Genomic DNA, 27,129 nt, shown 5'->3' with positions numbered 1-27,129 from the left:
TACCATACAGGTCTTCTCCTCACCCCCCACCTCCTGGCCCAGGAGGCTGGTGATCAGTCCCCAGGTCCCCTCCACAGCTTCTCCCAGAGAGGGGGGACCTCCGATTGTAGGGGAAATAACCTTCTACATTAAGGCGCTGTGGTAGCCGGCACTGGGGACCCAAATAGGCTTGGAAAAGTCTTGTCCCCACCATCTATGTGATTTTCCAAAGATAATGTATTTCGGAGGAAAGAGCATTGGGTTTGGAGCCTGGGACTGTGCTTCGAGATCTGTCTTCATCTTTCCTAATGAGTGATGCTGGGTAACTCACTTAGCTTACCTCAGTTGTCCCTCATCGGCAAAGAGGGTTTAGGAAGAGCCACCTCCAGGGTATTTGTCAGAATCACATAAGAATGTAAACACCGACCCCAAAAAGGCTAAGTCAGAGCATAGGTGTGCATGCCTTGTCATCAGAGGAACCATATCCCTTAACGGTAGCTGAGGAAGCCAAGTAAGTACTCCTTGCCTCGCTGGACACCTCCCCTCCCCCACAACCTGCACACCTAACCCCCCTGGTCATTTCAATGCATCTTCCAGCAAAAAGGAAGCCTAAGAGACAGGCACTCTTATTTTTAATTTTTAATACATTGCTTAATGGAAGGCCGAGGAGGCTGCGTCTGCTTGGGTGGAAAGGAGCCGTGGGGGCACCGCGGATTGCTTAGCGCGCACCGCCCAGCGGTTTCCATGGAGAGAGGCTGCACGCGGGGCAACACCTGTCTCCTGTCATGTCGCATCCGAGCCAGCGCTTCATTGTACACTCGCAGGCTTTCTCTTCAAAACACTCCCATTTTGCTACTACACGACCCCCTCCCGGGCTGAGGGGGGACGCTGCCACAGACGCCTATCAACACAGGTCTGTGCATAGAACCGCGTCGGCTCTGTGGCTTGGCACATCGTCGCAAATAGCTTTGATTACTTTCAGTCTCTTGATAGTTGTGTCTGCCGAGCTGAAACTAAACCAATTAGCAGCAAGAGCCCCCACCCCCACCCCCACCCCGCCTTTCTGCTCCGCTCCCATGTCGATGCCTGAATTTGCAGCGCGAACAACCCCATCGCGGATGTGCCTCTTTCTAAGCCAGGACCTTCCAAGCCCCGCCCGGCTGCTGCCTTCCCTGGACACAGCCTCTGAGCCCTAGCCGCTGTTAACGTCTAAGTAAGATGTTCTGGTGGTTTTGAAGATTACATCACTGTGGAACACTGGCCTCTAGTTTTAGCTTCACCCAGTAGAGCAACCACCTGGTTGTTGTTGGGTTTTTTTTTAATGTTATTTGTTATATAATATTCTCTAAAATCTGAAACCCATCGACTATGTAAAAGCCCCCAATTTCAGCTCAAGGCCAAGAAGCTGCACCAGTGGTGGACGTGCCCTGGGGTGTGTGTAAGCTGGCAGATAGGCTGGACTGGACAGGAAGGGCCTGCTTTGCCAACTCTGATCCCTCTGAGCTGCCTGAGCCTCCAGGGCAGTGCTCTGAGTACAATCTAGAGATGACTTGTTATCTCCTGTTTATCGATGATTGCTGAGTGGAAAATTTTACTCAAGGGTGGGTAGGGGGTAGTGAACTGGCACCACTTCCCTTTGAAATGACTAAGCTTGCAGGAGTCAGATGAGTCACAAATGCTGCCATGTTCCAGGCACAGGCCCCAGGTTTGGGGTTTTACCCTCCGGTTGAGGGTTCAGGCTTCATCCAGGTGGCACTTAAAGACTGCCATCGTCCTCCGTTAGGAATGAGGGGACCATGCTGAGCTCAGCAGAGGGGAGAGGACAATTCAGTCCCCTGGGAAAATGAGAGTTTGCTTCCTTATCATCATTTGTAACAAAGATTTGGCATCTGATAAAGATGAGTGGCTTTGCCCCTTGCTCACCGCCAGAAGTGACTCCTGTCTGTCTGATGGTGGGGGAGTTTATTTCTTTTCTTATTTGTGTTTGTTGTTTGTTTGTTGGCCATGCTGTCGGCAAGTAGACGTTCTTGGGCTGAGGTTTGATCCTCACCATTGCAGTGACCCGAGCTGTTGTGGTGACAACGTCAGCTCCTAACCCACTGTGCCACAAAGGAAATCCTATTCCTTTCCTTATTTGGTAACTAGATCCCAGCTCTGGAACCTCGAGAGATTTACTTTCAATGGCCAGCACATCATCTTTCTCTTCCCTTTGTATTTTCTTTCTGAGAGACCAGGATGGCAGTGGTGTGGGGCATTTTTATGTAATTAGCTAAAAGGTTCCGGTTTCTGCCTCTGTCACCCATCAATTCATGACCATTCTAACAGGCCATGTAAAGAAACAGGCAAGGTTAGGATGAGTATGTCAACAACTAGAGCTGGATCTTGATCATCAGTCATTGTCCTGTCCAAGCAAATAGACCAGAGCAAGGATCTGCATATCCTGTAAGATCAAGTTAAAAAGCAAAGAAACATACTGTCACCAGCTGAGCTGAGCTGCCTCTGCACTCACAGCTCCACCTTCTCTGCGGAGGTAAGCTCGGGTGCTGTGGGATCCAGGGAGGGGCATGCCCCAGCCTCGTGGAGAGAATGACGGAGCCGTCCTTGAATTGACTCCCATGAATCAGTAGGAGTCGGCCAGGAGGAAGGTGTGAGCTGACCATTCAGAGGGCGCAGGAACGGACAGGGTTAGCTTGGCATCTGGGTAGTGGAAGGAGACCAAAAGCGGGCCCAAGCAATGGCCTGTGAGTTGTGGGGGTCAGTGAGGGGCAGGAGGGTGCACTTGGCCTCCAGCGCTTCTGACTTCAGCATCTGGAAGAACATCAGAGCCATCCATGGAGATGGACCACCCTGGAGGGGAGAAGGTGGGCAGAAGCGGGGTGGGGAGGGGAGGGCGAAGCAATGGCCAGTTCCGTTGGAGGCATGTTGCCCTGGAAGCTCTGTCCTCAATTCATGTGCAGCAGGCATGTGGTCTAATTCCATGCGTTTAGGTAGTTGTGACACCCTCTGCGCCCCCACAGGCCCCCTCACTGCCACCCTCCCGGCGGGGGGGCGAGGGACACAGGAGGACTAGGAAACCTGGTCAGTTCTTAGTGTTCCCCAAATCACATCAACACAAAGGAAAATGCATTTGTACACACCATGGGAACGCTACATAGTACATGAGATTAAAAACGCCACAATCTTTTAAATCCTAATGTGAAAGACCCTAATCATTTTTGTTACATGAAGCAAAAACGATATAGCCCTGTTATAAATTCTGAAAGAGCTGACGGGTAGTAATCAATTTTGCTACATTAGTAAAAGCATCAAGATTCAGGTAGCCAACCAATAAATAATTAATAGTGCCTACTATGGGGAAAGGCAGCTAGCAGATGCAAAGATGTGTGTGATGGACCACATCCTCAAAGAATTTGTAATTTTAATGGGCATTCATGAATACAAATCGCTATAATTAAGGGTATATATTTCATAGGAACTGTTAGCCAACTATGTGCGAAACCCCGGAGTGGACAGATTAGCTCTGAGTGGGGTGCTGGGAGATCGTGAGGGGAATTTACAGGACGAAGGTCACTGAGCTGAGGATGCTTTATGAATCAGGCTGGACCTTCGAGCACGAGTTGGATTTCATTCTAAATGCCACACAGGGTCTTTCTGCCACCACGAAGGAAAAAGGCCACAATCAAGGGTCAAGGGCACACCTGAGGTCAAAATAGATGCAACTGCTATTTTCATAGGTTAAAAAAAATGGTCCAGTGTTGGCAATGCCATAAAGCTCCATGCAGCCATCCTGTCTGATCCTCAGCCTCGAGTCCAAGAATCTCCAACACGTGATCGGGACCCCACGACCCACTGGCGAGGCGAGGCTGGCGAGGAACCAACACCCTCACCTCCTCCTTATCCTGAAGGAAACACACGCTAAGGAGCCCACTCCCTTTGCAGGAACAAATTCACCTGGTTGGAGGCCTGTGGACAGTTTGGAAAATTCACTGGTGGCATCAGGCTTATTTCCGCCGATTCCGATCTTGTGGACATTACAGGAAAGTCAGTATAAGGTCACAGTCCTGATGACAAGTGTCCTTGGCAGGGCTTGCATCTGAAATTCTCACAAAGACCGAGGCTTTTAAGCCTCAGTAGCTTCTGCGAAATCCATGTTAACCTCCTGCAGGAGATTACTCACAAAAGCATCGCCATCGTCCCAACCCTACTTGGCTGAAATTCGTCCAGGGCTGAAAATCCCAGTTTGAGCCCAGATCTGCATCCCACAAGAGTGCCCTCTAAGGCCAGGCTGAGTCAGGTGTTTTGTTTGTTTTTGTTTTAGTTTTTATTTATGGCCACACCTGCACCTTATGGAAACTCCAGGGACTGAATCCAAGCCACAGCTGCGACTTACGCCACAGCTGCAGCAACGCCAGGTTCTTAACCCACTGTACCACAGTGGGAACTCTCTAGATCAGGTTTTTTTAACTTTTTTTTTTCATCTTAGGGCTGCACTCACGACATATGAGGTTCCCAGGCTAGGGGTCCCATTGGAGCTACAGCTGCTGGCCTACACCACAGCCCCAGCAAGAGGGGATCCAAGATGCATCTGTGACCTACAGCACAGCTCATAGCAATGCCAGATCCTTAACCCGCTGAGAGGGGCCAGGGATTGAACCCGAAACCTCATGCTTCCCTGGTCAGATTTGTTTCTGTTGCACCACGACGGGAACTCCTGAATCAGGTTTTTGAAGCACATGTGGGTTTGGGGGCCGACTGATTTGATGCTGCCAGTGGATGGGGACACCGTGATTCCCAGAAGCTGAAGCCATAAACTGGAAGCATGTTTTAAAAACCATAGTACAGAGAGTTCCCATTTTGGCTCAGCAGGTTAAGAACCTGACTAGTATCCATGAAGATGCAGGTTGGATCCCTGGCCTCGCTCAGTGGGTTGGGGATCTGGCGTTGCCATGAGCTGTCACAGATGTGGCTCGAATCCTGTGTTGCTGTGGCTGTGGTGTAGGCTGGTGCTGCAGCTCCAATTTGACCCCCTAGCCTGGGAACTTCCATATGCTGCAGGTGCAGCCCTAAAAAAATTTATTTAATTTAATTTAGTAACTTTTAATGATTTAATTTTTTTTTTTTTTTAAAGAAACAAGACAAGGCAGCTGGCAAGCAGCCTTGTTTGGACAGCCTAACCCACGTGTCCCTAACTTCCCAGGATTGAGTGTGGTTTCTGGAGGAAAAGGCCAGTGTTTGTTTCTTTGTTGAATGACGATGCTGACGGTTTTCTGCGCTGACCGAACCTGCAGGAAAGGGCAGCCTTGTCCTGAGCTTATGGCCACATGTGGCTGGCAGCACTGATGGCAGAGTCCTCACAGGTGACGAGGTGACGTCCAGGACCTGCAGGTGACATGAAACACCAGACGCAGCAGAGCCTCTGGCATCACACTGCCCCCACCCTTTGGGGTCACAGAGTCACTGCTGCAGATGAGAAGGCAGAGGTTCAAAATTCGAGTGGTTGCAACAGGGACGGTCCTCCGGGATACATCGTGGCACCGAGGGACCTTGGAAGGACATCTTCCGTCTTGCTTTGTTTGCTAATTATTTATCTTCGGTGTCTCCCACATAGGCCATGCTCCCCCGAGGACAAGGTCACCTGATAGATGCATCTTCTCTCTTGAGCTGCAAGGGGCCATCCCAACAGCCCAGCTCCCCACAACGAGGGCCAGAGACACAACGGGAAGCCAGCATGTGCCTGGCAGGCAGGAAACATGAGCTTTTCTGCTATTCCTTGCACCGCCCAGGGCAGGACCGACACACTGGCTCCGCCAACACAGATTTGTGGATGGTTCGTGGGAAGAAAGGGTGAAGAGAATGGGGGTGTTTCTCGGACGCCCGCCTGGTGTGCAGGAGAAGGCCCAGCGGTCACCACACCCCACCCGCCTCCCTTTCACCCAGGACGCGCTGATCCGCCTCTTGCCCTGACTGTAAATTCCCAACAGACTTCCTAAGGGTGTGTCGGATCTCAAAGGAGAAAGAGGGCAATGGCTAAAGGAAGCATCGCCACACTCTCCTTTCAGAGAAACGAGCAGGAAGTGGAGGCAGGGACACAGTTTTGGAAACAGAGCAAGCAAAGGCAATGGCCTGGAAAACTGCCTTCCTTCGCCTTTAGAGGCTGTTAAGCATGAAAGGAAGTTCCCAAAGGAAGAGCCAGGTAACTGCCCTGCCGATCTGTGCAAACAGCCTGGATGCTAAGCACTCTGGAAGGAGGCAGGCAGGATGGCCCGGCTGAGGGCAAGGGACAACCGAGGCCACCGTGCCCGCTTCCTCCCCCACCAGCTCGCACACTTCAGCCCTGGTTTTCTGGCTCCAGCCGAACTCACCAGGACGCACAGCCTCCCAGAGTATCATCCGTCACATCACACAAGTAACTTCATCAGCATGACTGGAATCTTCCCAGTGCCTTTTTTTTTTTTTTTGGTCTTTTTAGGGCCACACTGGCGGCATATGGAGGTTCCCAGGCCAGGGGTCGAATCGGAACTACAGCTGCTGGCCTACACCACAGCCACAGCCACTCCAGATTTGAGCCACATCTGTGACTTACACCACAGCTCACAGCAATGCCGGATCCTTAACCCGCTGAGCGAGTCGAACCTGGGTGCTCAGAGACACTCGTCAGATTCATTTCCGCTGAGCCAGGACTGGAGCTCCTCTCCCAGTGCTTTGAAAATAACGTCCCAGCTTCTCCACATTCTCCAGAAAAGAATATGAAGGCAGAGGCATCCTCAGAGAAAATCCCTCGTGGCCTGAGGGGATTACATCCAGTCACCCCGCTCTGTCCCCAGATGTCCCCGCTCCATTTTGGTGCCTCAGCATCTTGGCTTTTCATTGTGCTTTGTCTCCAAGCTCTGATGACCGGGCAGCACACCTATTAATCTTAAATGAAACCGAGTCTCCAGCACTTCCATTTGAAAAAGAAAGCACGTTGCCTTCCCCACTGGATTCCACAGTATAAAATATTCATGGTTCCTCTGGCACCTCCGAGCCCCCCGCCCATCGATTCTCTGGGTCAGCCCTAAGCGCTCGCTTGAGGAAGTGCTTCCCGTCCATCAGGGACAAGTCCCGGGTGACAGCGTTCAGAGGACCCAGCTGCTCCACGTCCACTGGGTACCAGCCAAGCTTTTGCCCCTCCCATCAGGGCCTCTCCTGGGCTCCAGGCCACCCTGTGGGAGATCGCTGCCCCCACCCCCGCCCCCCGGGGCTCTGGGGCCCTGCTTTTCCTTCTTGTTTCTTCCACCTGCCACACACAAACATTACAGGCATCCTCTGCGCCTTCAGGGGCCGAACCAGGCCCTCTGGGGTGTGGCTGGTCTGGGAGATCCACTGTGGAGCCCCAAGGTCTAAGCAGCTGGGTGGACCCAGGGGAGGGTAGGTCTTCTAGAGGAGAAGGCTCCCGTGTCGCTGTCCTTGAGGCTGATGAGAGCTTTTCCTCTTGCCTCTTGCAAGTGACATCTGCTGGCCCCTGTACACGCCTGCTGACATCGGCGATTCCTCCAAACTCACTCGCTGTCCTTGGGGTGGAAGACAGGGCTTAAAATGGGGAGAGATGCTCATCCCACGGACAGAAGGAAAGATCCAGAGCACAGACGGTCACTGAACCCTCCAGTACCTCAATCCCTGGGTAATCACGGTAGCCACCCCCCAGAGGGTTAAACAGGGCTGTGCGTAATAAACGAAAGGATCTTAAAACAGTGCCCGGCACTCAGTACCTGCCCAGCAAACCTGAGCTATCACTGTGGTTCTAATTGCTGTCAGTTCCATTTGACATGGGCCGGGCCCAGCCATTGACAACAGGGACGTGTCTCTGGCAGATGCCAGGGAAACGCTGAGGGCTAAAAGCCAAGGAATAACAAGAATTTAATGTGGGTGGACTGGCAGCCTGGCAGCCCCTTTCTGCTTCCACCATTGGCTCTGAGCTGGCAGGTGGGGGCAGGCAGTGGTTTAACCAGGCTAAGCCCACACCCAGCTCAGGTGATTCTCTGTACCTAGTAAGTGCTCAATAATCCTGAAAGGATGATGTGTTTAGCATTCCCTCCATCCCAGCCTCGCATCTTTCTTAGTTTCCCGAGTATTCTCCTTAAGGAAGCGCCCCATACCCTTTCTCATCCCCCAGCCCACACCATCAAAACATACCCGTCAGGTTTCCCAAACTCCCAGAGTCCTGCTCCTTGCCAGGTGGGAAATGGCTGTGCAATGGTTACAAACAAGAGTTTAGAGCCAGACAGACTTGGGTTCACATCCTGGCTCTGAAAACATGTACAGGGTACCTGTGTGAGCTGTTAACCTCGTGAGCCCCAGCATCCTCATCTATGAAACAAGGATAACAGTAGTGTCCCATTCATGAAGTTGTCACTCCTGCAGCAGGGATTTTCTGAGACGTTGCAAGAAAAGACATCAGCCAGGCACACACTATGTGCTCAATAAATGTTATTATGGCTGCTGTTGTTCATGAGTTAATCCATGTAGCCAGGGGACACTGGACTTTTCCCAAACCTTCCAGCGGCAACGTGCCGCAAAACTGTGGTCATGGCGCGTTACTTAGTGGGGGAACATCTTGCCCAGCCAGAGGGAGCGGTTTGGGGCTAAGTGATACTCTATCACCAGTAGTGGAGTCTTACCTCCTCCAGCCCAACCCAGGAAAGCAAAAACCAGAAGCCCTGCCATTGGGCTGGAGAAGGAATTGGGCTCATCCAGCCTCTCCTGCACCAAGAAGGCAGAATGGGGGAGAGACAGAACAAATCGAAATCTGATTCTGAGTCAGTGGGGCCCATCTCAGTCATGAAATTATTTCAAGTGGTGGCTGCGAGAGTTTGGTTTGCGGTGGCTCCATTGTTTTCTCTGCCCTGCGAAGGCTGGGGAACATCAGAGAGAGAATGAGAAGTCACTACGGCTGATCTGGGAGAGGGCCCTGAAAGCTCACCAAAGCTCTCGTTTGCTGTGCAGATTTCTTCCCAACGGCAATGGAGCCGCCCACCCTTCCAGGGCCGCCCCCAAGAGAGGCATCGGCTGTGTGTCTCCCCCATGTGAAACCTCTGGGTCCTCCGGGAAAGGGCTGAGCAAACAGTGTTGTTTAAAGCAGCTGCCTTTGCCCAACCCGTGTCAGCATGTTCCTGCCTTGGGATGCGTTCTGCTGGGCCAGGCTGGCACTTTCTCCACCTGTTTACGTTTAGAATGGGACTCGTTGCCAAAGATTCGGAATCCCTGTGCCCGCAATCCAGCAAGCACAAGCCAAAGAGTGGAAATAAAAACAAATTGAAAAACGCCTTGTAACTTCATTGGGTTCAGAAGCACAGGGAATTTTCCCCTAGAGCATTCAGTCCCAGAGAGGAGGCTCTCAGGGGCAGAAAACCGGAGTGGGCTTCACAGGGTCCGTCCCCAAGTGTATCGCCTGGACGTTGCTTCCTTCTGCACCATCCCCAGCCCAGGGACTTCCCCAGGCAGGCAGGTATGAGCTGAGTCCTTAGTTCTCCCAGCCCAGAGCCTGGGACCTGTGCTTAAGAAATGCTGGTTGGCTGGAGTTCCCGTGTGGCTCAGTGGGTTAAGAACCCAACGTTGTCTCTGTGAGAATGCAGGTTCAATCCTTGGCCTTGCTCAGTGGGTTGAGGATCTGGCCTTGCTGTGGCTGTGGCATAGGCCAGCAGCTGCAGCTCTGATTCGACCCCCAGCCTGGGAACTTCCATATGCCACAGGTGCAGCCATAAAAAGAAAAAAAATGCAGGTTGGTTGAATGAATACATGAACTCAGGTCAGTTCTTTGTGGTGGTTTTCATACTGGCTGCCAAGTTCTCAGACAGTCCTCCACTGGTGGTCCCTCTCCTTGAATACTTCTGTCCTTCTACCACTTTAGTTGGGCAGAAGTGACACGAGTGATTTCAAAGCTGAGTCATAAGAGGTCACTCAGCTTTTTCATGTCTTCTGGGGGCCAGGAGCCCCGTGTAAGCTGTCCAGCCACCCTGAGGCTGCCATGTTGGGGAAACCAGGGCACTGACCCCCGGGAACCTCTCACCCCAGCGGAGACAGACGCACAGCGTGGCTCTAGACCTTAGACATGCGATAAAGCAACCTACGGAGGAGTCCAGCCCCACCTGGTGAGTTCCTCCCAGCCTTCTGAATCTTCTCCACTGAGGCCCCAGCCACTGCAGAGCAGAAACAAACTGTTCTGTGCCCTCTCCGGAAACCCAACCCCCAGAATCCAGGAGCATTCTAAAATTGTGCTCACTTGTTACATACCAGGAACTTTTGGGGTATTTGGGGCATGACAACAGACAAACATAACAGTCTTCAAAATACAAGGCAGGAGGCTTGTGCTGTGCTAGCTCTTTTCAGTTGGTAAAAAAAAAAAAAAAAAAAAAGTCCCCACAGTCAGGAAGTCGATCTTAAGAAAACTTAAATGCCCTCTTCAAAATGAAGCCCATAACTTCTTTATTTGACCTCGGAAGAGACGGGGAACAGCTGGTTCTCACTCACACTTTATCACAGGCCTTCACATCCTGCAAAGTATTGAGTAAGAAGCTTTCAGCTTTTTCCTCTTTGGGTCAAATACTCTGAAATCTTTGCAGATTCTTTTATCTTTCTTCATTTTACCTTATATTTGTCATCCCCTAAAAACAGATGCCAAGAGCTTTTTAAAGAGATGGAGCACACCATCGTGAAATGAGAGACTTTGATCAAACAACAATCCCTTTGGCGTGGAAGTCACATGAGAGCATGCAAACCATTTTCACCTGTGTGATCCTCCAATTCCCATAACTACCCCTTGACACGAATGAGAGGAACAGTTCTATATTCCTCCTTAATAAAGTTACGCTCCTGGCTCAGGATCATGCTTGTTCACAGCTGAGCTGAGACTAGGAAACAAACCTCCTTGAATTGCAAGTCGAGAAATAAGGACAGAAAGGAAATGGAAAGGAATACCGTCAGCTGACGTGTTTGAATAGCAAATTATTGTCGCTTCAATTTTCCTTGATTACAATTTTGTCTTTTCAATAAACAAAATCAGAACATTTTAAAAAAAGAAATTCTGGGTCTTCATAAAGTGGACAGTGTTGAACTATTTTGAAGTGTGTAATTTTAAATATAAATAACTCAAATTGTAGGCACAACAGAAACTAGATAGTGAATGATCCTTCTCATTGCTGTCATTGACTTTAATTTTTCTAGTTCTAGGAAAACGGTAGAGAACTTGTTGTGGTCCGAATCAGAAAACAGAACATATTGAGTTCCACTGGGGTGGCCTACAAAAATGTACATGCATTTGTCTTTAAATGCTACTTGGCAATGTGTTCTATTATGTGGCCAAGGTCAAGTGTTAGACTGTAGAGAATCACCAGGATTTCATGGGTACCATGTCACATCTTCATCAACAAGGCACTTGAATGCAAGTCCTTGCTGTCTAACCCTATGCTAGCAATAGAACACACCAAGTCAGGACATGATGGCCCACGCTCCGTAGAGTCAGGGTCCCACTCTCAAGGTCAGATCTTCTGGTGGCCTTAATAAGGCAGACAGCTGGACAGGCTGTGTCTGTCTGCATTCTGAGTAGGGAGGAGGGATGTGCTGGTGATCGGAAGAGAGGAAGGGTGGAGATGGAGTGGAAGATGATGAAGCTGACCTTTGTTCCTACTTAGTGAAGCAATATCCTCAGGATCACACCCATCACTGGCTGAGCCGAAGCTGGAAGAGATCTCATGGGAGGCCACTGTGAGACAACAGAGATGACATCTGTACCCATGGTGTTCCTCAAAGATGGACGCCTGAAGACCTGATTCTGAAGCCCTGCTGGAGGGTTGGCCAGGAGTCCAGAATTGGCATGTCGATCAATGCTGAGGCCCCCTGAAAGAAGCGTGTTCAGTTGTGTCATTGTCTCAACAGCTCAAAAGGTAACAAAGAGTAAAACCAGTCTCAGAGAGGTGCTGTTCAAGGGCAACAGGAGGAGTGACCCTTGAATTTCTGGCTCTACAAAGAGAGGCTCTTCCTCACCACCTCAACCCAGGGGCAAGTCTTTGCACTTCCCTGAACCTCGGTGTCCTTGTGCCTAAAGTGAGCTGAGCGGTTGGACGACATTAGCCTTTAGAGTTCTTTTGTGTCTGATGTTTGATGATGTCTTGAGATGAAACAGTTGGTTGCAGCCAAGGCACCTGGATACACGGTACCATTTTCGATCAGAGAAACTTACTCAGACCTTGGGCCAAATGCTTTTCCAGGGGTCCCTCCATTCCGCCCCCGCAGACAGAAGATGAAGCAAACGGCCCATTTATAGCAAGATCCCGCTGAGTTCTAGTTGGCAGGGCATCCAAGAGACCTTGCAAAGATGATTGCCACCAACAACCCAGGTGCAGCGGGAAGGATGTGGGTACAAACCCTTCAGTCTTGGGTGTGTCGCTTTAGACCAGGCCAGAGCCATCAAAGCACCCTGCTTTCCTCCACCCTTTCCGACTGCCCCAAGACTGGCACCGCGCTTAGTAAGAGCGAAAGTAACACTTGACTATCTGGGGGCCAACAGTCTTTTCTGGGTGGTTGAAAGAGGTGCCAGACAGAGTTGCCATCAGGGAGAGAAAATTTTCACAGCCCCAAACCAGATCCTCTGCCGCCTGGTGTGCCAGCATCCAGGCCTGACCCTTACAGTTGACTTGACCACGTGACGACAAGTGATAAGAGCACATTTACTAGCAGGTGTGACTGCAAATCCTTATTTTCATCTGTCATTCCGAAATACATAACGGCACCTACTTAGGCCAGAAAACCTTCTTTTGCCTAACAGTGTTTTCGAGATAAATTGGCAGTGAGAGGAAGCCTGCGTTGTTATAGCGCTGTTTGTCAGCTGATTCCACTTATCAATTTATCAGTGCCATTTTGCAAGAAATAGTCTCCACTTCAGAGATGACACCTCATACATAACGGGGAAGCTTTCAGTGTTACTCGACTGCCAGCACATTACATAAGAGAATGTGTCACCAGGCCTCAAATAAAGCAGCAAGACTGTGTATGTAGGTGACACCAAAGCCGATATGCGCTTAGCCAAACGGTGATTCAATGCCTTCAGAATGTGGGATGCAAAAATGAGATTCTTCGGGAGCCAGAGGTCGACTCGGGAGAGTGTGAGAGCAAGCTCTGACAGCTCCCAAGCTCTGCAAGCTGTTCTCAGTTTTCCAAGAGCAGGGAGGAAACAGCGAAGGCTGAGACTCTGATACCCCTAAACATTTGAATCAGTTTCACTGTTGGGCTAAATTTTATGTGTCTGTTTCCATCCTCCTCTAACACCTTCCTTCCTTGAGGTTAAGCCGCAGAATGGGCTTAATGAGCTGGTTGGGTCATCAGTTATCAACTTAAGATAAATGGCAGTTGGGGGATGGTGGGGGAAGGGGGTCCCATCCCTGAAGTCCCAGTGCCTGGCCCAGTCAGCCAACCACCCCACTTCATCAAGAGCAAAGGAAGGCTGTGGGTGGATTTCATATCAAGACAGCAAAGCAGCATGTTAAGAGCTCCCCCAGAATCGTGCAGAAACCCCAAGTGTTCTTTCCAGCTCTGTCTGGTTCTGGGCTGAGCGGCTCAGACCATGCCGCTAGCTCCTCTGGATCTGTCTTCTGAAAAATAAGGCCTAATAGACGTGGCCTTCTGCAGAAAAGTTCTGGTGAGGAATAATGAGGAATTACTGTATCAACCCTTTCGACCATCAAAGTGGTGATGTAGCAATAATGAGCTTTGACCAGAAGCCCTCTGTTTCGTGGGGTAATTGTTTTGATTGCTCCTGTTCGTTAATAAGCTGATGCTGGAGTTGCAGGAAGACCGGAGGTAAGTGCTTTGGTGGTCTTGTGAGGCGGCCGAGCGGAGCGCGGGCTTTTGCAGCCGTGCAACACCGCCCTCTATCGGCGCTCGGTTATCAACACGCCGCTGAAGCCGTCATGCTGAGCTGGGCGTCTGAGTCCCTCACGAGCCGAGGCCTGCGAGCTGGTGTGTGATCCCCGGAACTGGACCACAAGGCAGAGGGCTCCAGCCTCACAGAGGGTGGTGCGTGTCCGTTAGAAAGCTGCTGAGCGGAAGTCCTCTTCTCTGGGATTTTCAACAGCCCCATTTCCCGGTATTTGATATCCATGGGACATTTAGCGAATGGAGTGCCAGATGGAGCTTCTGGCTCTATTTTCTGTAAGACCCTTGAGAGTCAAAACCCTCCGAGTGTTTCCATTTGGTGGGCTCACTCCGTGGGTCTGGCCATGGCTCCGTGGATGGGGGACATTCTGCAGGTGGACCCAGGGAGGGCTGCGGTGCCTGGAGTGCTGTGCATGAAAGGACGCTGGGTAATCAATCCCCTCGGATGCTCAGACGCTCGCTTCTCTTACAGTAGCTGACTTTCTGACAAGCCACGGGCAAGAAGGCAGAGGATAATTAATTACTACCCCCGTGCAAGCCTCCAAAGAAAGGTAAGGCCCCTGTGGCTGCTCCATCTGACCTATCAGGAAACTGAGGCACAGAATGAGGAGGGGCTCCGCCCTCAGGTCGACGTGCCCGCCATCAGGACCGCACAAACACAGGAAAGCGCTTACATCTCAGGTCTTCTCTTGAAGCTCAGCGGTGCCCCCACCACTTTCTCCGCGACCACATGCCCACATAGAAATCATTTTGGTTGTTTGGTGTTAATCAAAATTGACAGGCATGCAAATCACAGCCCAAGATTCTAGTCCTTTGAAATTGCTTTATTAATCACTGTATTTGTGAAGGCTCAGAGAAAAATCTCAGTGGTAATATTCTAAGAGCCTTTGACCAAGCTCAGAGTTGTCCTGTAATTATACGGAAGACAGACAGTGGTCAAGTCACTCAATGATGGTTCTCTGAGAATGACCGTTTGGGTTTTTTTCTTTCCACGCAGTTGCCAGTGTTTTTGTGTTCAGGCTGGTACATGTCACTCGGCTTTACGAAATGGGTGTGGTTCGGCACAGCTGTGGTTCTTTGTCCTGTGCAGAGATTATCTAAAAATCCTAGAGCCATGATTCATCCCTGAGGCGTTTTCACTCGTATGGTATAATAGCTAGAAGGTGTTTTGGGGCTCAAAGTGCGGTGAAGGGGGGCCTGGCTCCGTCCCTCCGAAGTTTGCAGGCTGCTGTTTTTACAGATGTTCTCCTCGGCTCCCACCCTAATTTGAGTCAGGGGAGTTACTGGGAAATGAAACTGTATTTCCTCTGTGTCCTTCCTCCCTGCACAGTTGACTTCAGCTGGGAGCCCACAGGTGTCTACAGGCTGATGCTTGAGTTGTTTACCAATCTCAACCTGAAGGCGCGGTGGTTACCTGTTTTTTGCTGGCCCGAGAAAAGGGCTGCTCATAAGTGATTGGGGCGATAATCTGTGTGTCTGGTGCATCTTACCTTTCCTTGGGCTTAAAGAGCGGTACCTCCTTCTTAAGGAAAGGCTGAACCAGGCTTGGGCTGTCCTTACGGATCTGTGATGTGTGTCCCAGATTAAGATAACTTGCCACATCCCATTCAAACTGAACTGGTCCTTTTCATGTTCCAAAGAAAAACCTTTATTCTGGAGTTCCCTGTTTGGTTAGGGGGATTAAGGGTTGGTCGTTGTCATTGCTGTGGCCCCAGAAACTTCTGCATGCAGCAGGGGTGGACAACCCCCACCCCCTCCAAAGAAACAGACAAAACCATATGATGCTGTCAACAACAAAACCAAGATAGAACATTTTTACTGTTTTGAGTAAAACTAATAATAAAGATCATAAAACAAAAACCTTCCATGTATATTATTAAGCTTCCCTCGGTTCCCCTACATTGAACGAAACAAGTACAGTTTCAACAAATCTTAGCTTCTGAAGGGGTTTTGGGATATATTTCAACCTTCAGGTTGGCGTGGAAATCGTTCTCTTTAGACCAGTACCATGACCAAGCAGCCTCTCTTTAAAAGGTTCTCCGTTTTATTTCGGAACAGCTTTCATAGCGGATAAGACACTGGAAAGATTTTTCTTTCACTGGACTTAGCAGCGTTCCTTTCAGATGTATTCACAAGGACAAGGAGGCTAAACTGCAAAACTCAGGGATAGGCCATCTCTGGGAACTAACAGCACAAGGGCCAAACACTGATAGATTTGATCAATCTCATCAATTGCGCAAAGAGAGAGCTTGTCGAAGGAGCCTGGGCACAGCCCCAAACCGATCCTTTCACAGGCTCAGTGATCATCTCGGGACAGTTGGGGAATGTGGCATTGCCGTCTGGCGCACACAGAATGACACGTAGCATGTACCCGACTTAAGTGAATCGCTGGTGAATGGGTCAAGTCTCCCCAGAGCAACCACGGAACTATAATGAAAGAAAGTGATGACAGACAGGTTATAACATACAGCCAGCCAGTTTCTGAACACAGCATTTGGGCTGACTAGCCTTGGACATGGGAAGAATTATGTTGCTCAATTTACAACTTATTAAAGAGGGGAGAGAAGCCGTCGATACAGCTGGCTGGTTCTCTATCAAAGAAGACCAGGAGAGGTGATATTACAGAGCGTCTATTGAGCAAACTGTCAGGCGGTACTTAACTCACTTTTTTCCATACTTAATCATTAGACAAGGATGAATTTTCAAAAGGTTAAAAAAAAAAAAAAAAAAAAGACTGCAGTGCTCTTAGTAAGCCAAGGCGTTGCTCTCTTGTTATCTGTAAAAGCTTAGACATGCTGGTAGAATCTGTTTCGTTCCTTGGGCAAGGCAGTAATTACTTTTTCACATGGTGCATGTTTCTTGCGAGCAGTTGCCTGCGACACGCAGAATGGAATGTCTCCGGGCTGTGGAGGGGGGTGAATTGGAAATTTATGATAGTGTTTTATGCTAGTAGGTGAAATCTGCCCCCACATATAACACAGACTATTTCTGATTTACCGGAAGATACACGCGGGTACCTTAAGTACAGCTGATGAGCAGGCAGCCCCCACATAGGCACCAGCATTTGCTGAGTATGAACAGGGCCATCACAGCCTAAAGGGACTTTATTTTGTGCCTCTGTGAATGAAATCAAGTTCATTATTGCTTTCAGTTGCTGGAGTGGGGGAGCCGGCAGACTCATGCCAGAGTCACAAATTAAAGCCTGATTTCTGTTCATCGTGCTGAGGCCTAATTTGCCTCATCCACAGAAAGGGAGAAGTTGTGTAAACTCTCACCAAGATTTCTTCAGCCCTTACAGCCTGTAATTTTATCTTCTTCGATGAATAATATCAGCACCTAGCAGTGGGGAACAAAGGACATCAGAAAACCCTCAGAAGGCTTTGGTCTGTAAGAGGGCTTCTGGATATTATATTTCAGGAGAGGAACAGGCTCCTGGTTCCTCACTCCTGTGTAGGTATGAATTAATCACCCCACCACTGAGTCATCTGTGACCTTACATTTCTTTCACTTTTATCATTTATAAGTGGTGATAACCTGTCTGACCAGCTCCCCACTAACCAGAACTCATTTATGAAATTTAATTAGGTAACATCTTACATTTTCTATTCCATGGAAGTAAATATTCTACAATAATAACCAGCATTTATTTTTTAAAACAGTGCGTCAACCACCTATGTGCTGTCAGACATAAATTAAACCCCCAGAAGGAATATTTTGAGTGCCCTCTGCCTTGTGAATCAGTTGCCACTTTTCTTTACCACTGTGATCCTTCTGATTTTTTTTTTTTCCTGAATTTTTAAGCTATTTATCAGAATAACTCACCAGCTTGGGCCATATTTCCTTGTCTCTTCAAGAGGATTTCACATGGTGAGCTGGAATTTCCTTCGTTTAAGATGCTTGGAAAATCTGCAGAGGTCTCGCCAGTTCATGTCTAGAGTGGGAGGACCCAGGCAAGAGCCGAAACTGCCATTATGCCTAAAGGATGTCTTTGGCAGGGCAGTAATTTATACCCCACATGTGAAAAGTGGGTGCCAAGCAGTTGTTCAGTCCATGCAGAAGCACATTTCATAGAATATAAACTTCCGAGTCAGGCACCCCCTGGTGTGTTTCAGACCTGGGCAAGGGAGCCAGCATATCTCCAGAACTGCCATGTATGTGGGCGACCTCTGTAACTGGTGATTAATGAAAAACACAAACCGTTCCATGGAACTTGCCAAGACTGTTCAGCAACTGTTTGGTTTCTTTCCTCCTCTTTGATTTGACTCATCCATCCATCTAGGGACCCATTTAGATCAAATTTCAGCATTTCAGGATAATAAATTATGTCTCTTACATTAATAGCACCAGAACAAGATATGAAGCCATTGATGATTTTTTTATTTGACGGTAATTCTTCCAGAATTATTCTTGACCTGTAAAAACCCAGCCACAATTTTTTTCAGTTTTTTAATTGAAGTAGAGTTGACTTACAATGTTATGTTAGTTTCAGGTTTACAGCAAAGTGATTCAGTTATACATACATACTTGGTGTATATACATACACATATATACACTGTTGGTACATATATTATTCTTCAGAGTCTCTCCCATTTTAGGTTATTACAAGGTATTGAATACAGTTCCCTGTGTTATGCAGTAGGTTCTCCTTGTGTATTTTATATATAGTTGTGTGTCTCTGTTAACCCCGTGCTCCTAATGTATCCTTCGCCCTCTTCCCCTCTGGTAACCGTAAGATCGTTTTTTCTGAGTCTGTGTCTGTTTTGTGAATAAATTCATCCATATCATTTTTTTTTTAGATTCCACAAAGAAGTGATATGAGATGATATTTGCCTTTCTCTGACTTACTTCGCTTCGTATGATCGTCTCTAGGTCCATCCATTGTCCACTGGCAAAAATGGATATTACTTCTTTTTTTTTTTTCCTTTTTTTTTTTTTTTTGGCCCAGCCATAATTTAGAGCAGAAAATAGATGATTCAGACCACCTGTTTAACACATTCTGTGAGGGGGAATTTTCAGTTAATTTCCCATAAATACACAAAATTGAGAACTATGTTTCCCCAGGACTATTTTAGGAACTAGTCAAAAACTTCCACAGTGACCCTGAGTTAACTGAGCGATTTCTGGACCTGAAATATAAATCTGAAAGAGCCCCGGGTACCCCAGGCCGGTCTCCCCATCAGGGCGGCCTCGGGAGGAAGACCAGGAGGAAGTGCGGCAGGTGGCCGGCAACTAGGACCCCAAAGGAAGGGTTACGGCAGGCCATTTTCTATTTTCTGTCTAGAAAAGGGTAGCATGAGGAACGATGGACCCTGAGCCATCAAGTCTGTGAAGGACCTGGACGCACGGGCGATGGGCGGGCACCGCCGAGGCAAACTGTGCCTCCGGGGCTGGCGTCTCCTGGGAAGCATCCCCTGACAGTGAGGGCTGGTAAACACCGGAGCCAGGTGCCCGGGAGGCTGAGCCATCTCCATCCTTGGCAGGTTTGGAAATGGTCGGCTGCTTATCTGCCTGGATCAAAGCTGTGCGGCAAGAGCTGAACCAACCCCGGGCGGGACCTGTTTCAAGTGAACCATCTCCTGGCGCTACAGTGGGAGGAAAGCTGGTCACATGGAAATGAAGAGGGCTCTCAACCGACTCTCTTTATCTATTTCCTTTTTCGGTCAAATTGAGATTTTTTTTTTCTTTTCTGAAAGGATGTATATCCTGAGGAAATTAACAATTTCTATTTGCCTTTGATAAAAATAGTGCAAACCACTGGTTTTAGAAGAACCTTGCAGGGAGGGTGGAAGACTTGGGGCGGGGCTGCCACAACCCAGTTATGAGGCCCCCCCCCCAGGTGTCCATCACTACGGAGGCCAGAGGGGGTGGGGCCCCTGTGCCAGTTTGCAGAAGGCCTGAGGTTGTTGGCCTGTGTGCTTCTTGCAAAAACAAAAGGGGAGAAAAAAGCGGAATTTGCGTTCTTACACAGCATTGGGTCATACAGCATCCTGGTACTGGGGAAAGCCAGAGAGGCCTTTCCAGGCTACCCTTGGCTTTCAATCAGATGCTTCTAAGAAAGTGGCATATATTTTTTATAAGCTTCCGGATAAGCATTGTATAGAGTTGTATTGCATCAAAACGTGTGGTTTTCACACATATTGCTGTGGCCATCACAGGATTTTTGCACTTATGAGAATATCTTGGGAGGAGAACCAAGAAAGAAATTCGAACCCCTCTCCAGACTTTTCTTTGCACTCAGATGAACCTCCAGCCCACATGTGATCTGCCCCACTCTGGCTGTTCCCGTGCCTTAGACACTTGGGCTGTAGTTTAAGACGGAGACTCACCTGCAAAAAAGCAGGGCAGTCATTCCAGTAAGGACAGGAATCCGTCGTGTGTCTGTTAAAATACAGAGCGAAGTGTAACTTCAGGACCGTTTCTACAGGCCTTGCTGAGGGAAGCTGCAGCAGGTGTCCTTGGGGAGTGATTATTATCTGTTCTCTCTTGGTTGTTGTTTAGGGCACAATATGTAGTTTTCCCCTGGCAGCTGGAAAATTATGTTGTGGCAGGAAGGACATCATTCTGCCTGTCTTGAAAGGCTTTCCCCAAGGAGTCTCGAGCTGAGACTGTGTTGATAAAATGCACATAGAAGAGAAGAGAAATATCTTTCTTTCTTTCCCTCTTTATATTTGGTTACACATCTTTGGGAGGAAATAAACTAAATATAGAAATAAAATAGAGAAGAAACTTGAACACTTAATTTGAGATGGATAGGTTCTGCCTATAGAGTGAATGGACTCAATTATGGCAATTTCTATATAACTGTTTCCGACTCAAATGGAAATTGCCCCATTTGTAGATTGGAGCATCTTTCTGCAAATAAACCAACTGAACTTGTTCAAAAGTGTACATGCACACAGATCTGAAACCTCTCTGCAATTGACTGTGTTGTAGCTGGATGAAATCCTCAAGGGAACGAGTTAGCCTGCCTTCCTAGACCTTCCCAGCTCTCAAACGTTTTGTTTCAGAAGCTTTCTCTCTCTCCTCTCTACTAATGAACTTCAATTTGTTATTTACTGTGCTCACTGGTAACCACAAGCCATTTCAAGTTCCCATCCCTAAAGATACCTACATTGGGGGAGGGTGTTTTTTTTGGTTTTTTGTTTTTTTTGTTTTTTACAGCCGCACCTGTGGCATATGGAAGTTCTCAGGCTAGGGGTCAAATCAGAGCTACAGCTGCCAGGCTACGCCTCAGCCACAGCAACACCAGATCTGAGCCGCATCTGCGACCTACACTGTAGCTTGAGGCAATGCTGGATCCTTAACCCACCGAGTGAGGCCAGGGATTGAACCTGCATCCTCATGGATACTAGTCAGGGTATTAACCTGCTGAGCCACAATGGAAACTCCCATTTCAGGTGTTTTAGAAGAGTTCCTCTAATTATGCTCCATGCAGGGAAGGTAGCAATCAGGTAACTGATTAGAACCCTCTATGAACAGACCAGGCTTTAGAAATAAGTGCAATAAAACACATTCTTAGATGCTTTTTGGACAAATGGGTTCCTCTGACAAATATTGTCCCCCTTTCCTCCTCTGAGATCTGAGACTAAGTAGAACAAAGTGTATAGGCATTGTATTCTGGTACATAGAGCTGTGTTTGAATTTCAGCCTACCATGTCTGAGCTGTGGGACTTTAAACCAACTGCTTACCATCTCTGAGCCTCAGATTCCTCCTCTATGAGATGAATGGTCTCCTCTCTTCCTCACAAAGTTGCAGGGAAGATCAACTGAGAGGATACAGAGGAGGCACATGGTGCAAAGTAGGCACCTGGGACTGTTGGTCCCTTGGAAAGGGTATGTCCCAACCCCAAACTTGTAGGAAGACTCGTGGAAGAAAACTGGAAAGAAAACTAAGGGGAGGGTGGATCCTAACACTGACACAATAGCCTGCACCCAAACCCAGGGGATGACGCCACCTTTCTTCCTGACTTTTTTCTCTTACCTCCTGGATCTTCGCTGTGAGTTTCCAGATGCAGAATCTGGTCTAACTTCTGAAACGTGCAACCCTCAGTAAAGCGACCCAACTCTTCTACTCTTTTTTCAGAATTCAGAATGGCAATGACCACATGCTTTCCTAACCAGTTCCCACATTCATGCGTCTTATACTCTTTTTTAAAAAATGACCTTCTGGCCTGATCCATCTGGAAGGCTGCGTTAAACTTCCTGGGCTCCGGGTCGCCTGGGGTCAGCTACATTAATAGCCATCCCCTTCTCTCGACCTTCCTGGGAATTTTAAAAACCTCCCGGATACATGATGCTGAGCTCCGAGGACCCTACTTCCTACTTCCAAAGGACTGTGGAGATTGTGCTGCATTACCTCCTTGTGTTTCTCCTTCCAACTCCATCAATTTATCCTACATCATTCAATAATCTGGGAATTTGTGAAATCCCGTGTGTATGAAATATTTCCCATTGATTAAATTGCTCATTAAAACCAAGTCCTTCTTCAGGAAAGGCTCTCCTAGGAAGGTATTGATTGGTCTCCAGTTAATTGGTATAGTTATTGAACATACACTTCAAAGCATCATCTCAATGAGTTTCCTACTACAGATAAGGGACACTGAGGACGGGAAGGTCCCAAAGGCACGGGAAGGTAGAATGCAGAACAAGCTCAGAGCCCGAATTCCCTCCGCTGTCATCTCCACAGACACCAGCACAAACCATTCCTTCTGCTACTGGAATAGCATCTGCGGTGGTGGTTCAGAGAAATTCAACCCTGAAAAATACTCTTCTAAGGGAATGAGTATGAGGTTGCTTCACTTCTACATGACATCTCCATTGACTTAGAATACATGCCAAGCTGAAGAAAATTCTAGAATTCTCAGAAAGAAGGCTTTTTTTCTCTGGGAGCCAAATCACCATGACAGGTGTTTTGGAAAGTCAGCAGATCTCCCCTAAAGTTGAATGGGTCCTCTGGGAATTCAAAGCCATGATTAGGAGCAAACCGCTGGAGTCTTCTCCCTTTGCCGAGAGTGCTCTTTGATTGAGGCGCGCAGAATTTGTCTCCTTCTAGAAGAAGACAGCAGGTCTCGGGGTCCTTTGACTTTGAGAAAACTAGTATAGGAATTGTATAGAAATTGTTCAGTTTCTCTCCAGCAATTACCCAAGTCTGTGCTATGATTCAGAAACAAGATGGCGGAGTCGGGCAGAGATAGGACTTGGACAAGGATGACATTGGCACCCACAGGGGCGGTGTCGGTAGCAATGCTGGCATGTCGAGTACCAAGTTGAAGGGGCACTGAGCTAATAATGCACTTGAGACACCCTCATATGAAAAGCAGGAAAGGCTGCATGAGACTCAAGAGTTAGGAAAGCAAAAATCCAAGAACAAAATATTCAGGACTAAGACCAAGATGCAGACCTGGAGCAAAACAGCGATTGTTGAAAGCACTGGACATGATGAAGAGAAACTGCCAGTTGCAGAGGAATATGTGTCTGAACATTGCATACATCATCCAGCACGTTTCTGTGGAGTTTAACCAGAACATAATTGGCTCTTCCCAGCACACTTATTATCTAAACTGCTAAATGAAAAATCCCTGTTGACTCCCGAGCGTAGGAAAACTCATCTGCTAGGAGTCCAGGTTCAGACGTGAATCCAGGGCACCCGGTCTGGTGATGGCTCCCACCTTCCCCCGTCCGCTCCTCTGCAGTATGACTCCATCATTCAGAGGCACAACTGACCACATGCAATGAGAAGGAAGTAAAACAGGGCAGCCTGTGGGTTCCTCTCACTCAGGAAAACAGCAACAACTCAAATGCTGAGTAGATGCCAAAATGGGAGCCCAGAGCTGTGTGGAGGGTTCTCAAGTTCCTTGACCCATAAGACAGTCAGAATCAGTCTGGGGAGGGCAGAATTCTTGGATCTGGCCACCACATCTGGAGGGTCTTTTGCCTGAAGACCGCTTAGACACTCTAACAGCTATGAGACTAAGTTCTCCATCAGGCATGTTTTTCAGGATTGCTTTCTACTTTCATAGCAAAGTAGGTTGGGAGCAGTGGCAAAAGCAAAGATGGAGAGACTGTAGCTCGCGTCCTCACAGGGCTTACAATCTGGCTGGTGAAACAAAACACATTGACCTTGAAGATGAAGTGGCATCCGCTGCCAGCGGGGTGTGATCAAGTACCGACCCCAGTAGGTGATCAATCAACCGGCATGTCAGGATGCTAATCTGCTCACTGGTCCCCCAGCCACAGCTCAGCGCACAGCGACCTGAGTCAGGATGCAGGGAGGCTGTGGCTAAAAATGACTTGAGGCTTTTTGTATATAATCAGGCAGAAAAGCAGCTACAGCAGGGAGGGCCGGGGAGACCAGGCGAGAGGGGGAGCCCCCGGGAGCCCCCCCCCCCCCGCTGCCCACCCCTCCCTGTGCCCCCCCCCCCGGGACGGGGCGGGGCGCCGTCGCCCACCCCTACCCCCGACCGGGACGACGGCACCTTGACTGTCCCTCCCCGCCACCCTTTGTTGAGATGGGTCCTCCCATCTCTTCCCATCCCCCACCTCATTATAGGGAAGAGGTGTATTTAAGTTCTTTTCAAATTTTCTCTCGGCGCTTTTCAGTTCTGCTTTTTGGCTTGTTCTCTCTCAAGCTCATTAAACACGATTGAAAATATTTTACCTTAGCTCTTTATTCGTTCCGTTCTTTAAAGTTTCCCCTTCCCCACTTGTGTTTTATTATCACCTCTGCATTCTAATCATGTTCCCAGCTGCAAATAGCATCACAGCCCTGTTTTAGCAATAGGTTTCTTTTTCTTTTATCTTCTAATTGGAATTTACCTTCAAAACCTTCCAAGACTCCTTCCTGCAGACTCCCCCGTTTTTTATTACCAGCCTTCTCTGTGATTCAAACCCTCTACTGTGAAAGCTGTCTCCCTTCGGGAAGCCAAACACTAGCTTTTTCTGTAAGTCTCTCTCTATTCAGTTACTCATTTCTTAGAACGGCCCCGTCTTAGAACCTGAAATGCCTCATCAAGTGCAGAGCTTCTGTTCTAAGGGAACCAGCTAATTTCTATAGGATGAAGCAGGACAGAGGTCACCTTGATTCAGCCATGGAGTCGGCACTGATGAGGGAGGGTTGGAAACAGAAAGAACAGTTTCTGTTTTCAAAAAGAAACTACACTTGATTACAATGGTCTCCTATGTTTTTTGGTTTTTGTTTTTTGTTTTTTTTTTCCCTAAATAAGAAACTGAAAATAGAAATTTTGCCTGTTCTGTGATTTGCCAGTGAGCAGGGTCCAGATGGTGGGGAACAATAGTCGATTTAACTCTGCACAAAAAAGAAAGCCAAGTGTGAGTGTGTGCACCCATGACTTAAGGAAAGGCCACTGATGACTGTCCCCAGCTCGGGGCCATATGGGGAACAAGGAGGAACTTGTCCCCACAGAACACGTGCTGTGCCTTCCAGGAAGGGAAATCGCCAGGCAGGCTGTAGGACAGCAAAGCGGGGGTTGAGCTTTCTCCGGGGCTCTCTCTGACTTTTCCCACCACTGAGAAAAAGTGCCAGGGATCTGTCCTAACGAGGCACTTGCTGCCTTTAGCAGTAGCACTCAGGGAAGGGCAGGGACTGGGGGACAAGCCTGGGAAGTGAATTCTGAGAAATTCCTGGGGAGTGGGGAGTGGGGAGGAGGTGGGCCGAGGGACTGAGCGAATCCACCATTGCACTTACCTCGAACGGACATCTGTTCTCACCACTTGAGATTCCATGGTCTGTGCTCAGGACGCCTGCAATTCTGACGTGACAGAATCAGCAGGTTGATATTCTTTAACTGTTACAAGTGTTTTTCCCTTTAATTATCAGGTCAACTGAGAAGGAAACTAGGGTACTGAAAGGTGGATAAGTCATAGACAGAAATGAAGATGTAGGATTCTCCGTGGGGGAACCCAAAAGGCCCAGGCTGGTGGGAAATAGCTCGTGTTGAATGGTGATGCCATACATCTTAGAAAGTCTCCGGAGCCAAACTAGTGGGGCTTTCATATCTAAGAGCATCACTTACATCTTTTTTAACCACACCACCCAGGCTCTATTTAGGTTGTGGCATTAGCATGCAGCATCGGTCTTCAGAAAACTGTAGTCAGCTGCTGAGATCCTCTTTATGGACCTTTGGAGTCATAGGGAAGGTCCTTACCCATAGTGGCTAATTGATAAATAAGTAATAAATGACTACACCCTTCACCAACATCAGAAACTAGTCAACATTTGGTTTGTCCCTAGATGGCTGTGTTTGGGCTGGGGGCATTAATGCATGCAGTTACTGCCCCGAAGTCTGTGATTCTGTGTGGTCAGGCCTGGCCTCTGTGCTTCCAGATGGACACAGGGCACTTAGGGGATCCAGCAGCATGGGCATGACCACTGTGAAAGATGGGGAGGTCCAGCCTGGGAAGCAGAAGTGGTGAACCAAGGGCTCAGCCATAGCCACATCTCTCTCAATGTGGATGAGTGTGTAGGGGTTCAGAGAGAATGGATCATTTGCTTGAGGGTACATATCCAGTACCTGGTGAGGCTGTGATTTTCACCCAGGTCTCCAGACTCACGAGCATTGCATGCTAGTGCCTTCTCCTATGATCCATGCACACACGAATGGATTCCAAAATGGATACACAGATGCATAGTCATTCCTTGAGAGGCCAGATACCCCCCCCCCCCCCCGCACTGGCTCTTCCCAAGCTCTACGGGACGTGATGCTGGCTAGAAGTCGTTATGAGGAGTTTCTCTGTAAAGTAGATCTGATATAAAGTAAGTCTTCAAACCTCCTCTCTAGGTATACAGGTAGGTAGAGACCATTTTCACTAACAGGATAGAGAATGATGCTAGTTTTACAAAAAAGTAATATAAAATGTACAAAGTATTCATACAACTCAACATCCAAAAAGCAACTAAAAACGGGCAGAGGTTATGAATAGGCATTTTTCCAAAGAAGACATAAAGATAGCCCATGAAAAGATTCTCACCATCATTAATCGTCAGGGAAATTCAAGTCAAAACCACAATGAGATATCACCTCACACCTGTCAGAATGGCTATCATCAAAAAGACAACAAATAATAAGTGTTGGAATTCCCGTTGGGTCTCAGTGGTAATAAACCCGACTAGTACCCATGAGGATGCGGATTCCATCCCTGGCCCGCTCAGTGGATTAAGGATCTGGCGTTGCCATGGACTGTGGTGTAATCACAGACGTGGCTTGGATCCCACGTTGCTGTGGCTAT

General features: G+C 48.4%; 1 protein-coding gene and 1 long non-coding RNA gene across 4 annotated transcripts in view; both read left to right on the top strand.

Annotated features, from left to right (window-relative positions):
• NRP1 (neuropilin 1) overlaps positions 1 to 6,416 on the top strand; it is a 174,936-nt gene extending 168,520 nt beyond the window's left edge. Inside the window, exon 17 of the mRNA XM_047755603.1 lies at positions 5,588 to 6,416. Within this exon, the coding sequence (XP_047611559.1) occupies positions 5,588 to 5,733 (146 nt within the window). The 3' untranslated portion in view covers positions 5,734 to 6,416. The remainder of the gene's footprint in view (positions 1 to 5,587) is intronic.
• Positions 6,417 to 13,495: 7,079 nt separating this feature from the next.
• Positions 13,496 to 27,129, top strand: part of LOC125112765 (uncharacterized) — a 70,300-nt gene continuing 56,666 nt past the window's right edge. The window contains exons 1-2 of one of the 3 annotated variants that reach the window (XR_007131242.1): positions 13,496 to 14,095; positions 14,357 to 14,435. This is a non-coding gene — a long non-coding RNA (uncharacterized LOC125112765). The remainder of the gene's footprint in view (positions 14,096 to 14,356; positions 14,436 to 27,129) is intronic. The other 2 variants (XR_007131243.1, XR_007131241.1) reach the window with 2 other exon arrangements.

The sequence above is a fragment of the Phacochoerus africanus genome, chromosome 12, assembly GCF_016906955.1.
Source record: "Phacochoerus africanus isolate WHEZ1 chromosome 12, ROS_Pafr_v1, whole genome shotgun sequence".
In the NCBI taxonomy this organism is placed as follows: Eukaryota; Metazoa; Chordata; class Mammalia; order Artiodactyla; family Suidae; genus Phacochoerus; species Phacochoerus africanus.
The sequence above is the reverse complement of the archived record's forward strand: the minus strand, read 5'-3'. Positions and strand labels throughout refer to the sequence as shown.